Here is an 18293-nt window from a genome sequence, read left to right on the forward strand (position 1 = left end):
TGACCGACAGCGTGGCCAGCCACTGGCCGAGGGCGGTAAGGAAGCTTAGGCCGGCGTGTGTGCGTGCGTGTGAGCGCAAGGGAGTGTGAGTCTCCCCAACCCCCACCTGTTTGAAATGGTTTTAAAATGCCCAAGCAGATTGCCTATGTTTTCAAAAGTTGCAGACAGTTGGAGTAAAACACTTGCTCGTCTCCCAGACCCCCGAAGGGCTATGCAGAGTCGTGAGCACTGAAATAAAAGTAGGAACGAGAAGGGCGTGTGAAGGGGGAGAAAAGTGGCTGATCCTGGAAGGGTCGGACTTAGGACCCAACGGGAAGCATATTGGAATCTCTCACTTCGGGAAGGCCGGGTGGGGCGGGCCGGCCGGCAGGCGGTCGCGGGGCGCATGCGCGCGCGTCTCCTCTTGCCGGCCGCTGCGCTCGGCGGCGCGGAATAGAATGAACTGTAACAAAACAAGCCGAGCCTTTGTATCTGCTTAAAGGGGACGCAGGCACTTCCCTCCTGTCCCCCCCGCCCCCGCTCAGCTACCGCGTCTCCAGGGCTCCCAGCAACTGCCTGGAAGGGCTTCCCTCACCCTCAGAAACTGCCCGCCCGCGAGGAAAGGCGAACCAGACGGGAGGCAAAGAGGAGACACCGCATTTCTAAGAGGCAAGAAAGAAAGAAAGGAAGGAAAAAAAATAATCCAAGCGGCGCAGAGTGGACTCTGGTCCCAGAGAGCACGGTCGGGCGCCGGAACGTGGACCGAGAAGCACCGGAATGCAAACAAAGCTCGCGGGCGCCTGTGCAGGGCTCGCGAGGAAGCCCAGAAAGTTTGTTTTATGATGGCTTGAGTGAGCGAGTGTGTGCAAGGGAGCGAGGCTGCCAAGTTTCTCTCTCCCGCTGCGTTGTTTGGGGGGGAGATGTCTCTCCCATGAACCAGCAGGGGCTTGGGGGCTTGTGCTGTGGGGGGCACCTGTCTCTCATTTTATCATTATTTTTTTTGGCGGAGGTAGGAGGGGTGTAACTCATCATGTCGAAAGTGATCCAGAAGAAGAACCACTGGACTAGCAGGGTTCACGAATGCACCGTAAAGCGGGGACCCCAGGGAGAGCTGGGGGTGACGGTGCTGGGGGGCGCGGAGAACGGAGAGTTTCCGTATGTTGGAGCAGTGACGGCTACCGAAGCGGCGGGGCTTCCCGGTGGCGGCGAGGGCCCTCGGCTGGGCGAGGGCGAGTTGCTTCTGGAGGTGCAGGGGATCCGGGTGTCCGGCTTGCCCCGCTATGACGTACTGGGAGTCATCGACAGCTGCAAGGAGGCCGTCACCTTCAAAGCCGTCAGACAAGGTAAGTCGGGACGCGCCTCCTGGAGGCGCCCCCAGAAAAGGGAACCCGGCTGAGAAGCCTCCTCCCGCCCCCCTTTCGATTTCCCGCTTTTCTCCTGCGAACGCGGTATAGGGGCGATGTTGAGGCCGTGTGCCCAGTGATGGTGAAATACACCAAGTTGTTGAGAGGCTGTGGATTGTTTGCCCACCTGCGTTGGGAAGAGGGGCTTGGGTTAGCTCGGGGAAGCGCAGAGATTTTTCCCTGGCCCGGTTTGCTAACCTGTTATCTCTGCCACCAAGTGCAGCAGTGGCTTGCCTGCACCGGGAGGAGAGTTGGGGAACTGAGGCAGGGGCAAAGTGGACGCTCTCCTGGTTCCCTGGGCGAGTGTTGCAGCGGGCGTAGCTACGGCGTTCTTTGAAATCTTAGCTGTTTTCAGACCTGGAGAATGGGTATGAAGGAGGTGAGGGTCTTTGATTGTTGGACCTCCTTAATCAGAAAATCAGCATCACCCTGTGACCGGCCAGGTGGGCTAGGGCATCACAACCTTTCAGTCCCAAAGCCTGCAGCCTGAAGATCTTGCATTCACCCCACAACTGGATGACTCATGTGTCTCTACCGTGTGGCCTGGCCCCAGACTTGTGGGTGGCGGTGGGGGGAGAGAATAGAGAGGGTATTTTAGCGCCATTCAAGCCCAAGTTTATACTACCACCAACATCACCACCATCCCCATCACTGCAACCATCGTTATCATCCCTGTGAAGATGATTATAGCTGCTATTTCTTGTCGCTTATTATGTGTCAGGTTCTGTGTAAAATGCTTTCCTTGCACTCTTTTGTTCTGATGCACAACAATTCTGAGAGCGAGTTTTTCTTATAAACCCCATGTTACGGATGAAGAAGGTGGGACTGACGTTGTTTCATTTACTGATGTTGGTTCAGTTACTTGCCCAAGGTCACACAGATACCAAGAGTGAGGGTTTGAAAATCCTTGTTGCAGAGCCTTAACCACCAAGGAGGAAGAGGTGGGGGATGAGTGTGGGAGACCTGAGGAGTGCACTTAAGAGAAGGGAGTGGAAGCAAATTCACCTCTCAGAAGCTTGGAGAGGAGTGATGACCCTTCTGATGGCTGCTGGCTAGGGGGAGTCCCTTGCGTCTTAGTTTGGTATAGGCTCAGGGCTGTCCCTGAGTAGAGAAGTAGAGAAGGAATGGATTCCATTAAAGGGGTCCCTTGTATGACCAAACACCGTGATCCAGGTTCTTCCCTGCAAAAGCACCAGGTTGAGCCTTGGTGAAAAGTTCATACATGTGCCTGTGTACTTGAAAGGGCAAGCAGCAGAGGAAAGGAGGGCTGGGCTGAGCTAGTCCTCTTTTGGAAACAGGCCTGTTCCAGATGACGTGGAGGAGGGGGACAGGGAGAAGAGACGGGCCTTTTGGTAGCTTTGGGAGCTGAGGGACTGACAGTTATGGGAATCTCCTTACATTTGGTCCTCAGTATCTGATTGCACACCTCCTCCAAGAAGCCCCCAGGCATCCTGCCAGGATGAAGAAATCAGCCTTCTTCTGGATTCCCCTAAATGTGTGTCTTGTCAGTTTTTTACTTATTCTGAACTATGCGTTAGATCCCTTCCCTTCTTTCCATACAAGGTGATAAGCTCATTGAAAGGAGAGAATATGCCTCATTTACTGCATATCACCTCAGCTTTGCTTAAGGTCAACACCTTGTCTCACCTGGAAATATGTCTCCCGAATCTCTGAACTGGCTGTTTTGTATTACATAAACTTATAAAGGGTGCAGAATAGTGCCTGACACATAATAAGTGCTCAATAAAGACTAGCTATTGTTACGTTTCAAGTGAAATTGGGGCAGTTATTTATTTCTGTGTCTAGCTTTTAAGTTTAGCTTTAAAAAAAAATGTGTTAGCACTTTATTAGATATTAGGTATAGAATGATAATAACCCAGTGTATTACCATTACTCCATTAAAACAGGTTCCACTTACTCCATATATCACCAAACATTTTGAGACATTTATGTGCTATGTACTGAGCTGGCAATGTTAGAGATAAAATGAAGTTTACAAAACAGTCCTCAATCTCTAGGAGCATCCAGTCTCAGGGAAGAAAATAATGCCTATGTACAAACAGGATCTTAAAGTGCAATATAAATGATACTTAAAAAAATGAGCATTAGCATTTAGGAAACTAGGAACTAACTTCCAGTTGTATGATCAGAGAAGGTTTCCTAGAGGACTTCGTTGTTGTTCAGTCTCTAAGTCATGTCTGACTTGGGTTTTTTTAGTGTCAGGAATCTGAATTATGAGGTTAACTCCATAATTCAGGTTCCTGCATTACTAGGACTTGATACAACTGTAGAGAAAATACTGTCATAGCATTTGATGGGGTCGGCTGCAGGTCATCATGCAGGGGCATCTTGGAGACATGGCTGGTAGAGGATGGGCACGAGTTCCTGACTATCCTGGAGATTATGGGCGCAGGGAGCGTTTTACTAGTGTCTAATTGATCAATGGGAGCTCATTCTCAGTGTGTGAGATACTATAGGTGGCTGAGCCTCCCTCCACCAGTTACCAAACATTGGGAGGCTTTGTCCCAATGCTGCATCATCGTGAAACTTTGGAAAGGTCAATCAGGTAACCCAAGTGTGTTTGGAATCAGAGGCCTCTGGGTTTGAAGGAAGCTAGTGTCTCCCCATCTTATTTCCTTTCACCCGGAATTATTCTGTGTGCTATGCAAGAATGCTCATAGAAAGTGTGTGTGCATGTGTGTGTATGCAAACCTACTTGTTCTTCTTATAGTGGAATAAAGTTATGGATGGGGACATTTGAATGGCCTGAAATCCACTGCAATGTGAAAGCTACTATTTCCTGTCATGATTACACAGGCGCAGGCAGCTCTTCTAACATCTTCATTACAGAAAGAAGGCACTGGAAAGCATTTCACCAGCCTTCTCTCTCTCTTTTTTTGGTAGCTTGAAACTTTTTATTTTGTATTGGGATATAGCCGACTTAACAGTGTTGTGGTAGTTTTAGGTAAACAGGGAAGGGACTCAGTCATACATATATATGTGTATCCATTCTCCCCGAACTCCCCTCCCATCCAGGCTTCACCATCACCAGCCTTCTCTTTCATATTGAGAATATGATTTAAATTATAGGACAAAATTGTTCTTCTTGTGTTTTTATTACTGTGTTTTAATCATATTAAATAGGCTCCTACTTGGTAAAGGAAAATAATACTTTTGAGTTGTCTGCGCCTTAAACTAGCTACTCCCAGGGCCACGGGTCACTCTGGGTGCTGTCTGTATGGAAATGTCATGGTCCTCTTGTGGGAGAGAATTCTGCTCTATTTCACGGCAGCTCTCTGGAAAGTTGCACAGACTAAACTAGTCTGTTGTAAATGGTATATGAAATAGGACTGGTCTGTGAAAGAATCAAGCTAAATGGATCTACTTGGTTGGAGTTGGTTTATTTTAAATGAAGGATGACAGTTTTTTGTCATAAAAGTGCCTTAAGAAATTTACATATATACGCTATATAAAATAAATCACTTCATATATATAATAAGATATATATATACATGTACTATATATACTATAGGTTTATATTTACCTGTAGTAAAATGCACAGATCTTAAGTATATAGTTTGATGGGCTTTGACAAATGTATATGCTCATGTCTGCTTCACCCAGATCAAGATACAGAGCGTTTCCATTACCTCAGAAATTTCCCTCCTATACTTTTCCAGTCAGCTCCCTCCACCTCTTCCAGAGGCATTGACTATTTGATTTCTCTCACTTTGGGTTAGTCTTGTCTATCATTGAAATTCATATCAATGAAATAATGCACAAAAGACACTCTTTTGTGTCTGGGTTTTTGCCCTCAACAAAAGATTTTGGAGATTTCGTACTGTGTGTATCATGGTTGTTTTGAATTGGGGAGTAGTATCACATTGCATACATATACCAGATTGTTTATATTTTTGTTTCTCGATGGACATTTGGACTGTTTTTTTCTTTCACCTATTATGAATAAAGCTGCTATAAATGTTCCAGTTCTGCCATATCTTTTCCAATCTTTGATCTTATCTATCTTTTGAACTTTATTCTAGTGTATGTTGAAAAAGGAGAAAAGTGAAGTATTTTTGAATGGTATATTCCAAATTAGGCACAGTGAGAGATTAACAACAACTTGAGAAAACAGAACGAATTATAACACTGTATACTGTAATAAAAGGTATGTGAATGTGGTCTCTCAAGATCCCTTACTGTACAAATTTAATGCCTTTTCTATCTTATCAATATCAAAGCATTTATCATGCACTGCAGCCGCAACTTTGCAATTTTAAGTATGAAAGCAAAACTAGCATGTATTTCTTTTTTCCTTCTTTATGATTTTACAGATAGAAAATTCATTCTTACTGTAGATCTTAGTATCCACAGCTTATGATTTTTTTTTGATTGTGCCATGTGGCATATGGGATCTTAGTTCCCAGATCAGTGATCAAAACCTTGCCCTCTGCGGTAGAAGTGCAGTCTTAACCAGGGAAGTCCCCACAGCATATGATTTTATTAAGTTGAGAACTTGTACCTTTTCACTTCAAGGAAGTACTTTATGGCTTCTCTTTGGCAGATCTGGACTACCAGCATCTCTCCTCTTGTGCTTTCTGGCCATTATTGATCACAGTAAGGGTCACTTGAATACAAGAACTGCTATACCTAGACAGTTGATTTGATAACGGGACTTCTAAGTGACTAATAGGCAGGATACCCTGGACAAAGGGATGATTCATGTCCTGGGCAGGACAGAGTGGGAAGGTGGGAACTTTCATCATGTTACTTGGTGCACAATTTAAAACGTGTGAATTGTGTATTTGTGGGATTTTCTGTTTTATATTTTCAGACTGGGGTTGACTGTAGGTAACTGAAATCACAGAAAGTGAAATAGCAGATAACGGGGAGCCATAATGATTAAGGAAACATTTCTGTAGGCTGTAACTAGTATTTTTTGAGCACTTGCTTCTAAAAGGCCTTGCCCTTGGCTGAGCTAGTGCTTTATGGGCATTTCTTTATTCCTCCCAACTGGACTTATGTGTCAGAGACTGAAGTCCAGAGGGTTTGGGTGGCTTTTCCAAGGGTCATACAAGTGGCTGAAGTGGAGCTGGAACTCAGCTGTGTTAGGTGGCAAAACCCATGCTTCCAGTTCTTGGATCAGTGAATTTCAAGTAGGGTCCCCAGACCAGTGGCATTGACATCACCAGGGAACTCGTTATATGTGCAGATTCCTGGCCCTTAACCCAGCCCTACAGACACCTAAACTCAGGAGTGTGCAGCCTGTGGGTGTTTTAAACAAGTCGTCACGTGATTCTGATGCATGCTCAATTTTGAGCACCGCTGTCCTAGGATATAGAGTGACATTGAAAATATTGCATTGAACTTCCCTGGCAGTCTAGATGTTAAGACTCTGTGCTTCCAATGCAGAGGGCATGTGTTTGATCCCTGGTTGAGGAACTAAAATACCATATGCTGCACAGTGGGGCTGAAAAAAAGAAGAAGAAAACAAATATGGCATCAAATGAAACAGATAATCGTGAACAAGCTAGGTGACTAGTGCTGTTATCTCCAGTATGTTACCTATTTGGACCTTTCTTTATACCTAAAATAAGTGGTTATGCCTCTTCAGTTCCTTTGCATTCATAAAATGCTAAGATTCCCTGAATAACCCAGACTCCAAAAGTTTAAAAGGGTGTGATTGTAGTTTCCCAAACTGGTAATATTATAGGTCACGCTTACATATTTTTGTAAGTGAATTTTGTGGTTTTGCAAATTACCCAGGAACCAAAACTGTCCCTCCACTTTTTTTTTTTTACAGACAGAATGGAGACAATAAATAAGACACAATTTAAAAACCACAACACCACCACCAGACCCTTCCCCTCGCTGTAATGAGGGACTTAGGACCATTACACAATTGAATATAGTTCTTTGTGCTTTTTTGAGTTCTGTTTTGACATTGCGTGTTTATTTTGACCAATTGGAATGTATTACAACATTTTAACAAAATAATTCTGTTCGTGTTTTTTTTAAAACACAGTGCTTTATCTTGCTTGGTTTCCTGTGAATTCTGCTTTTGGGGTCTCTGGGCTTGCTTCCTCCCCCACCCCCCGACCCCACCCAAGATGGTCACAAGATTGACTTGTCTATTTAGTGTCTCTTCAGAAAGACCTCCTCATCTGGTGGTGTGCTCCTAAAGGCTTAACAACTGGCTCTGGTGGCAGGGAGACACTGATTTGTTGCATCACTGGAGTTGGAAAGAGATGGATGTAATTGGTTCTCCAGAGCCAGTCTGAGCTGGCCCCTGTGTTCACACTGATCCCCATATAAGAGAGCTCCCTGTATGACATGCCGTCTCCCCATTTTGGTTTGTGTTTTCATAGCCTTGATATAATTTCACATTATCTTCTTTTGTTGCTTCTTTATTGTCTGTCTCTCTTCCCACTGGAATGTAAGGCTCATGGAAATAAGAAATTTGTATCATGTGTTCATGCCTCTGTTTCCCTAAAATAGTACCTGGCAAGTCATCAGTTTGGTACAGTTGCCCCATCGTGTCTGTTTGCAACCCCATGGACTGCAGCAGGCCAGGCTTCCCTATCCCCAACTCCCAGAGCTTGCTCAAAGTCATGTCCATTGAGCTGGTGATGCCATCCAACCATCTCATCCTCTCTTGTCCCCGTCTCTTCCTGCCTTCAATCTTTCCCAGCATCAGGGTCTTTTCCAGTGAGTCAGTTCTTCTCATCAGGTGGCCAAAGTATTCGAGCTTCAGCTTCAGCATCAGTCCTTCCAGTAATTATTCAGGACTAATTTCCTTTAGAATGGACTGGTTGGATCTCCTTGCAGTCCAGGGTACTCTCAAGAGTCTTCTCCAACACCACAGTTCAAAAGCATCCATTCTTCAGTGCTCAGCTTTCTTTATAGTCCAACTCTCACATCCGTACGTGACTCCTGGAAAAACCATAGCTTTGACTAGGCAGACCTTTGTGGGCAAAGTAATGTTTCTTTTTTTCAGTATGCTGTCTAGGTTTGTCATAGCTCTACTTCCAAGGACCAACCGTCTTTTAATTTCATGGCTGCAGTCGCCATGTGCAGTGATTTTGGAGTCCAAGAAGATAAAGTCTGTCACTGTTTCCACAGGTGCTCGCTAGAATTTGTTGGCTGCATGAATGAATTTTCTCTTCCTGCTTCTTATTAGGATGGTGAATGTAGATCAGGCCATCTACAACATGTTTCCTCCTTTCCTCTCTATTCCTCTTTGATTTCTTCTCAGTTTGGATCCTAATATGTTCATTTTCTCATCACTAGGCATTCTGATCAGCTGGTTCTCTAATAATTTATACTGAGCTATAAATAAATAAATAACTGACAAGGCTTCATGAATTGTACTTAAGTATTTCTGCCTGTGGACTCTAGGTGGGGTTTAAGAGGTAAAATTTCAGATGTTCATTCAACAGGATGACGAGGAACTGTCCTGTTTTCTGTTTATGTGGGACCTGGTCTATGTCAGCATCCAGAAGAATGACACTTTACCTCTGTCTTCTTGTAGCCTTGTCCCTGGGTGCAGTTTTTCCAGCCAAGAGCGAATCGGATCTTTGCTGCAGAAAGCAGCCTGATTTTTGTCCTCTCTTGCTCTTAAACTGAGCTTTGTGTTTATGTCTTCTTTTTTTTAACTTAAACTTTCAAAAATCAATCTGTTTTTGTTCTTGGTGCCAAAAGACCACTCTCTGAAGGATATATTTAGGTTTTACTGTGGAACATTCTACAGCTTTTACAAAAAATAATGCAAGGACAGTGAACCCAACATGTCCACTGTTTCTGGTGGCTACTCTTTGCCAATGGCCGTGTTATTTAAAAATCGAATAACTTGACCTTATGATGCCGTGGCATACAGTGGGCTCACTGCATTTGTTGGCATTCATTACCCAGCTAGTTTCGGATGGCAGAATTGATGATATCCACCAAGGGGAATTAAGTGGTTTATAAGGGAAAACATTCTGACATCTCCTTACCACAAGGGTTTACATGAAGGATGTTACTTTATAAACGATGATTATTTAATGCAAAACACCAGTCTGTGATGTCAGTGGTCCCTTCCTTAAGTTTGTATATACGTGTAACAGAATATACTGATTTTTGTATACACTGTGAATAAAGGCTGTCAAATTCGTTAAGGGCTGACATTCATATCCTAAAAAAAGGAGGTTACTGCCTTCCTGCCTGTCTTTATGGAGCTCATATGTGAGATCTATAACCTTGAAAAATCCTTGGTAAACACTGGAGCTTTGCTCTACTGCGCTCCTGTGGATGTCAACATCCATGTAGTATGTCTGGGGAATTTGTTTTGGTGTTTTTCGCAGCTGAACCTGCATGGATGTCAAGGACAAGCAAGTAATGCTGACTTTCGCTTTATGGTATAGCAGCCTGTGGAGGGTCCAGTGTATTCTAGATGTTATCCTTTCTGAAAGCATGTAGCAACCTGAGAAGATGTAATTTGAACAATGTCTCTTATGATTAAATAGTAATCTCTTTTTATAGCTAAATAATTAAAGAATGGATAATCTATAACACAGTTGTTTCTCTAGTCCTTCTGTCTCTGAGTAAAAACTGAAATCCTCCTGGTGACTCACAAGACCCCCCACCTGCCAACGATCTGGCCTGTAACTTGTCCTCTGTCTCCCCGGCCGTGGCCTGGTGGTCTCCACCTGGTCACCTGGGAGGCTTACTCCCTCATGAACTTCAAATCTTTCCCACTTGTCTTTGTCATTCCCAATCCTGTCCTCTGCTTTATTTTACTTTATAATATGTGAAGTATTTCAGAATGACTAATTTCCTTACTTTGTCTCTCTCAAATATAAGCTCCAAGAGGGTAGGGTTGTTGTAGATCTGTTTCCTGCTGGATCCCCAGTACCAAGAATGGTGCCTAATGCATAGTAATTGCTCAAGTATTTCTTGAATGTTCACTGTCAACTTTAGAGTTAGAAGAATTCTCTCTGAGCTTGGTTGCCTCTGAAAATTCTGATATTTGAAAGTCTCTGAAAATGTAGGTACTTTATGATAAACTGCATTAAACTTGATATAACTTTTGCTGTCTATAACTTGGGCTAAATAGAGCTTCACTGATTGATTTCAGAGTAACCTTGAAGACAGTGAGCCTTGTGGGCTGGTCTCAAATGGTCTTTATTTTAGGGATTTAGACCAGCACCGTGCTGAGTGTGCCAGATAACTTTGCACACTCTCTCACCCTTCAGTGGATGATGGTGGAGATGTTCCAGGCACCGTCAGTTGTGTGTATCGACTTTTCCTGTTCCATCTGCAGTCTGGTGAGAATGAGTTACGTAAGAGAATTACATCCTCCCGGCTAAGGTGTCAGCCCTGTTCTTACTGCCAGCGGAGGCATTAGTGTGTGACTTTAATGGGATGCAGTTATGTTTTCCACAATAAGGCTAATCTTTCAGTCCATTGTGAGGAGAGACTCGAAGCTCTCTTTATGGACAGTGGCATGGTGGTGCAATTAAAAGGCCATTATGCCCTGATTTAAGCCATGTTTCACAGTTATTGCCATATACAGTGTTAACAGGACTGTATGCATTTATCAATGTGTTGTAGATTGGCAGGTTTTGGACTCAGGCTGGCCTGGGTTAGAAGTCAGGCTTTTCAGTATAATACCTGCGTGACTTAGGGCAAGATACTCTTCCTCACTGTGCCAGGATTTCCCCTTCTGAAAATGGGGATAATAATACCTACTACCTGAGGCTGATGGAAGGATCAAATTAGGAGACTGAGGTAAACCACATGGCCCAGGGCCTGGCACGTGGTGAGTGCTCACGAAATACCGGCTTCTGTTATTGTTTGAATGTTCCCTGTTGGAAAGCACGTGCGGGAGAAGAAAGGATCTCTTGAGAGATAGCAATTGTGGTACACAGTTCCCTAGAGAGCTTTTCAAGTCTAGAAAAAGCCCTCATTTTTCTGCCTGATTCAGATGCCACTATTTAAAAAGGCTGAGACTGGATTAGTGCAGACAAGGAAGAAGGAAACCTCTGGATCTCTGCCTGAATTTCTTCCGTGTTGTCACTGGTGAAGAATTAATTCTAATGAGTGTCCTCAGGACCCTGGTTCAGGAAGGTGTAGGGAGGATGATCCTCTCCCAGTTTCCTGGGGGTCCTGGGTAGGGCAGTACCAGCAAAAGTATCCTTAAGAGCTTGACCCTGAGGTCCTCTGGCCTTCGTGGCACCATACCTAGACTCCTGAATCAAGAAAGGCTGGAGAGGCAGTGGGACTTGGTGGTACAAGCTTTTGAAGTCAGCCTGGTTGGGTCTGACTCCAGCTGAAGAGCCATAGGCATGTTAACCTCCCAGAACGTCAGTTGTTCCAGTTGAAAATGAGAATAATGCCTACCTCATAGGGGTGGTTGTGAGGATTAAATGAGAAAACATACGCAAAACAGTTTATCCTGTGCTTGGTGTGTATGGTATGTAGTCCTTACCGCCATACCTACCTAATAGCAGCCATGATAATTTTCAGTTCAGAAATGAAGACCCATCAACAAAGACCCAACAATCCATCCTCTGCAGAAGTGGTTTTTCAACTGAAGAGGATTTTGATCCCCAAGGGACATTTGGCCATGTCTGGAGATGTTGTTGGTTGTCTCAACTCTGCTGCTGCTGCTGCTAAGTCACGACAATCGTGTCCAACTCTGTGCGACCCCATAGATGGCAGCCCACCAGGCTCCCCCGTCCCTGGGATTCTCCAGGCAAGAACACTGGAGTGGGTTGCCATTTCCTTCTCAATGCATGAAAGTGAAAAGTGAAAGTGAAGTCGCTCAGTTGTGTCCGACTCTTCGCGACCCCATGGACTGCAGCCTATCAGGCTCCTCCATCCATGGGATTTTCCAGGCAAGAGTACTGGAGTGGGGTGCCATTGCCTTCTCCGTGTCTCAACTCAGGATGGGGCAATGCTAAGTGGCATTTAGAGAGCAGAGCCCAGAGATGTGACCAAACATCCTACAGTGCAGAATACGTCCACCTGATGCGAAGAGCTGTCTCGTTGGAAAAGACCCTGATGCTGGGAGAGATTGAGGGCAGGAGGAGAAGTGGGTGACAGAGGATGAGATGGTTACATAGGGTCACCAACTCAGTGGACATGAATTTGAGCAAACTCCAGGAGATAGTGGAGGGCAGAGGAACCTGGCGTGCTTAGTGACTGGACAGCAACAACCATCGCAGAGAGATATCCAGCCCCAGAGGGCCCTGAGACTGAGTCCAGAAGCTCTTCTCTCAGGTGTAGTTTCATGGTTGAGATTGGGAATCTGAATTAGAAGCAGTAAACTGATCATCATAATTACTATATATTCATCTTCTGCCATGTCTCTGAGACCCCGGTTAGGGTTTTGCCTGGGTGGATGATGTCATTCTCATTTTAGCTATGAGAAAAGTAGCTTGAGAGCTCAGGTAATTTATCCTGGTCCCCAGGTAGCTTACTTATACTAGGTAGATTCCAGCTCAGATCTGCCTGGTTCCAAAATTCTTGTCCTAGGTTTTTCCACACTAGAAGTGTGTTGACCTCTGTTAAGCTGTACCATTGCTGTCTGAGACAGCAAACCATGCCCGGTGACCTCACCTATCCCCAAAAAGAGTCCCAGAATTAATAATAATAATCATAAAATGGATTTGCAAAGTGTTTATTGGGCAGAACACAGGGTGCTGCTACAGAGTTTCAAACAATTCTGCTTATTTGCCTTCTCTTTTCCCAGATCTCCATCACCAACACTGTTGATTATTTCCTCCTCTGTGCTCTGTCTTCCCGCATGCACATCATGATTTCAAGAGTCCCAATAGTGTCTTGAACGCAGATTTGCTTGTCTGTCTCCTGCACTGGGTTATGTGCTTCTCACAGTCTTGAAGGCAGCATCCCTGTTTTATGTCTCTTTGTAATCTCTGCCCTCTCTAGGTTCTCAAGCAATCACCTTTGAATCGAAATCTTTTGAGGTAACGAGTAGGCATAACTTTTAAATAAATAAAAATTCTTGCCTAAGATCTCGTTGGCTCAAAAATCTGTGGCTTATTTTTAAAGCATATTAAATATACTTAGCCATATGTCTGACTTTTCCGTGATGATTTAAGATGGTTGTCTGCCAGTTGTCGTAGCATTTTGAACTGTCAGGAAAATATTGAATTAATTGTGTTGAAGGTCTTAGAGGGCCTTTTTTCTGACCAGATGTGTGCAGCAGTGGAGCCTATTGCTTATGTAATGTGGCCACGGAAGGCATCACTTTGGCTTGATTTAAATAGAGTCAGTATTTTACCACCTGGATTCTTGGCTAAGCGTTGGAATTTACATCAGATAGGGAGAGCCTGTTCATTTCCTCCTCCAACTATCAGCCTGTTTAAGTCTGTGTGACTTGGTTAAGAATTCAAAACTCAAGATCAAGTTATTAAAAAATGACTTTCTTTGGTGTTGGAGCATGTAGTTTTTTTTCTTTTCCTCTTCCCAGAAAGCACAGGCATGTAGATTTTTTTGGTTTCTAATTTTTTAAAAACTCAAAGTTGTGATCTTGGATGACTGTCGATCACTCTCCATTGTTGTTCTGTGCTTCCATAGCTTATGGTTTTTTCATGGTGAAATTCAATTTGTTCCCTCATTTAAACAATGTGTACTATACAGAAAGATGTGACTGTATGAAAGGAAAATGTACCCACATTGCACATAATCCCGTCTCAGAGAAATACATGTGTTACTCTATTTTTACCCAGACATTTATATGTATATATAAACATATATAAATACACATACTTTTTTTTTTTGGTAGACTTTTTTGGGAGGGTCTTTTTCTTCTGAAAATTGAATGGTACTGCACATGTAGTTTTAGTGTGATTTTTCTTTGTGCCTAACGACATATCATAGACTTTTTTCTTACACTTATGTGTAGATCAACTTTACCATTTTGATGGCTGTGGAATCGGTTTTTAGTAGTGCTATAATATGTTAAATCGTGTTTTCAGAGTGAACATTTAGGTTGTTTTTAGTTCTTGTTTTATACAACACATTGCTGAATATCCTTATATATACATTTCAGTGAACTTCTTCAGCTATTTTCTTTGGATAGATGTCTAGAACTTCTTGTCTCACTTGAATTTTATCTTTTTAAAACTAATGCCTTGAAAAAACCATTCAGGCTGCTTATCAACTTAACTCCCTGCCACCTGGATGTGACAGTCCTGTATATTTCTTAACTTAGCTCAGTTAGAACAGATCCTACCTAGCACTGGAATTGTTCCTTTGCAATAGTCATCACAAACGCAGATAATGAGTGGATATTTTAAAGGGCATCAGGGAATGGTGGGGACTGGGGTAAATTGGAAGGAGCTGTTTTGTTCAAAGGGAGCAGTTGCCACTCAGCTTCAGCTGGTTGTTGACTTGTCAGGGCACTGCCCATTGTTGCCAGATTTTTTTAAGCTTTAAAGAGAAGTGCAGAATCTTTGATTGTTAAAAAAAAATGAACTTTGCCAATTTGAAAGTGTTAGTTCAAAAATTTTCTAAAGCATGGATAAACCAAGCAACACATCTGGGAGCCATATTTGGTCCTCAAGCAGCAAGCTGCAGCCTCTGGTTGACCTGTTTGTCTCTCTCACTTGATGTCTCTCATACTGTTTCTTCAAGAACATTTATCACATTTCTTACTCATCTGTGTTTTCAGGGCCCAGAATAGCCACTGGCTCCCAGAGAGGGCCCACAAACGTGTGTTGAGGAGAATAAGAAGTTCCAGAAGTGGTCAGGTTTGTCTCTTTAGACCATGTTAGTTTATTGGTCGCTTAGCTGGTGACAGCTCTCCCATTCGAGTCACAAGGAGATGGGGAGAGGCTGTATTTTGACAGCTGATCTTGAGTCTTGGACTATTTTATTTCAGGGTCCTGGTCTGCTGAGTCTTAGAACTGGGTGCAAAATAACATCTTGATGACATTTATGTGAGTATGTACTGGGAACAGTATATATTCTCTGCCCTGAGGTTATTGTACTCTAAAATGTGTAGTCTTCCAAATTAAAGAATGAATGACTTTTATGTGTATTTCTTAGGGAACTTCTAAATATGGCAGGAAAATCCCTAATAACATGTCTCGTTTGGCTATTCTACAGGTAAATCAGGACCCTGACCTTTAGTCCAAGAGCAGATGCTTTCAGAGCACGATTCACCTCTGTTCTCCAGGCCAGCATTATCTGGTAGAATTCTAGTTTTTTGAAAACCAGTGCAGCCCTTCTTGCTTTCCTGCCTGCATCATAGATCGTTTTGTGTTGCAGGATTCATGGTGGGCACCAGGCTTGCTGACCTAGGATGGGGAAGGGGACTTGTGTAAATCAGATTTGAAATTTAGGGAGTGCAGTTTTTCTGTCATGGAGCCAACCAAGGACGGGCCTCTGTAAAATGAAAACTGTAGAGTTGGCAGTGAGAACCCGGCATAGAGCTCAGATTGTGCCAGGTGTGGATGGGGACTGTGTTTCTATTCTCTTCTGCTCCCATTGCCTTCTTTCTCTCCATATCTGTATCATAGTGAGAACATTCCAAGAGACTGTCTAGGAATTCAGATTTTAGATAAGATATACTATATGTAATTCAGAACTTTGAGTGTGAGACAAAACTAAGGACTGTTTTCAAGTGGAGACTGCTGTATGCTCTGATCCACCTCCTTCAGTATGATCACCGCTTTTGGGGCACCCATGATTCCCCTAAGTTAGGATGAAATTTGGCTTCTGTCCTACTTTAAAATGCCCAAGGATAAGATGGAGCAGGAAAGGCTTATATTCTGCAGTGTTTTAACTGTTTTTATTATTTTTTTTTAATTTTAATTTTTTTGCTGCCCTATGCCACATGCAGGATCTTCCCAGACCAGGGAATGAGCCTGTGCCCTCTGCAGTGGAGTCTTAACTACTGGACCACCAGGGAAGCCCTCTGCAGTGTTTTAGGCTGGACAGACATTGGTGAGCTTCCCGAGCTTTGGTATTTGGCAGAGAGAAGAGTCCAGCCATGAGGAATCATGCCACAGTGCAAAGTCACCGTTTAGTACCTACACAGGGTCTAGGAAGACTCTTTAGAAAGCACAAAGTGTTGTCTCAATATTGATGTATTGTACACATATCATGATTTGAAAAAAGAATGTCAGAGAGTTAGGATGCCCAGCAGAGGAAAACTCAGTGCAGCTCTTGGCTATTTCTGTCTCTGTCTGTGGGAAAATACTGCCATAAGGAAGAAAGGCCTAGGCTTTCTAAAGCAATGTGAATCCGTTTCTGAGACATTTTAGCTAAAAATGTAAGCTGAAGCTATTCTGCGTGAATTATCTCTGAGGAAGGCGATTGTTAGAAGACGGCGTTACTGGGGAAGATGATAGCTGGTTGTCACTGCTGGAATCTGTTTTGGTGGAAGGAGCCCGTCCATGGGGTTTGATAAAACATGATGAGTCACCCTATTGCCTGGATTCCTGAGGGAAGAAAGACATTCTGGAAGGGCTGTGGGGGAAATCTTGGAGAAAATAATCAACTTCAGAAACAGGGGCCCGCAAATTAGGTTTTGGATAAATGGAAAGTACATCAGAATTACCTGGGAGAGTTTGTGAGCTCTGGACATCTGCGGGCGAGTCCGTTGGTGCCGCTGACTCATGTCTCCCTGCCCAGTGGAATCCTGATAACCCCAATTCCAAAGAGTGGTTCATAAAACGGTCACCGATTCAGAATCATCCAGTGTTTATGAAACTCGGGGGTTACTTGGCCCCATCTCAGACCTGTGGAATCTAGAATCCTAGAGGGTGGACCCTGTGAATCCACACGTTTGTTTAAAAAAAATTTTTGGCTTGTTGTTGTAAGTTTAAAGCTTGAGACTCCAGGCCTTGAGACATCCTAGCCTTTTCAAATCCAGTTCCCTAATAAATGATGGTAGCAGACCCCACTCTACATTTAAATGAACATTGATTGGGGAATGGAGTCAAGAATAGAAATACTAATTGAGTTATTTGAGCTGCTGGTTCTTTTAGGGTGCACATACTGGCTGTGTGCAGATGCGTATGTGGAAGGTCATCTTTTTGCTTCAGGATCCTAGCATTAGCCTAGTAATTTAAGAGACCTCTTCCTCATCACCGTGCTTGCCTTTTTGTAAAATAGAAAGTAAACTCTGGAGAAGGAAAGTATTAATACAACCCAGTAGAGTTTTTTTTTGCAGTGATGGAGATGTTCTTCACCTGTGCTGTCTGCTGTTTTATACACTAGCATAAGGAGATTGTGTACTTGTCATGCGGTGGCGTGGCTACCTCTCACCAGCCATGCTATGAAAAAGGTTTTTTTTCCTTTTTATTTACATAGCATTAAATTAAATTTAGCCATAAGTAGCCACGCTGCTGGAGAAGGAAATGGCAACCCACTCCAGTGTTCTTGCCTGGAGAATCCCATGGAAGGAGAAGCCTGGTGGGCTGCAGTCCATGGGGTTGCACAGAGTCGGACACGACTGAAGCGACTTGGCAGCAGCAGCAGCAGCCACGCTGGAGAAGGCAATGGCACCCCACTCTAGTACTCTTGCCTGGAAAATCCCATGGATGGAGGAGCCTGGAAGGCTGCAGTCCATGGGGTCGCTAAGAGTTGGATACGACTGAGTGACTTCACTTTCTCTTTTCACTTTCATGCATTGGAGAAGGAAATGGCAACCCACTCCAGTGTTCTTGCCTGGAGAATCCCAGGGACGGGGGAGCCTGGTGGGCTGCTGTCTATGGGGTCGCACAGAGTCGGACACGACTGAAGTGACTTAGCAGTAGCAGCAGCCACTCGTGGCTAGAGTCTACCAGACTGAACAGCATGGGAGACGTTGCTATTACAAATGGTGAGGGCAGTCATATTTCTTTAGTGACACATTTATCTGTTCCAAGAAAAAGAGGCTGAAGTGACCCTTTGTGT

The 18293-nt window shown here is 43.9% G+C and overlaps 1 protein-coding gene across 16 annotated transcripts in view; it reads left to right on the plus strand.

Moving 5' to 3' along the window:
• Positions 1 to 391: 391 nt before the first annotated feature.
• MAGI1 (membrane associated guanylate kinase, WW and PDZ domain containing 1) overlaps positions 392 to 18293 on the plus strand; it is a 642595-nt gene continuing 624693 nt past the window's right edge. For 6 of the 16 annotated variants that reach the window (XM_070359128.1, XM_070359130.1, XM_070359137.1 and 3 more), the window contains exon 1: positions 394 to 1322. In XM_070359128.1, coding sequence (XP_070215229.1) covers positions 1010 to 1322 — 313 coding nt within the window. In that variant the 5' untranslated portion in view covers positions 394 to 1009. Of the gene's footprint in view, positions 1323 to 18293 lie in introns of all 16 variants that reach the window. The other 10 variants (XM_070359131.1, XM_070359135.1, XM_070359136.1 and 7 more) reach the window with 3 other exon arrangements.

This window comes from Bos mutus, chromosome 22, assembly GCF_027580195.1.
Source record: "Bos mutus isolate GX-2022 chromosome 22, NWIPB_WYAK_1.1, whole genome shotgun sequence".
Taxonomy (NCBI): domain Eukaryota; kingdom Metazoa; phylum Chordata; class Mammalia; order Artiodactyla; family Bovidae; genus Bos; species Bos mutus.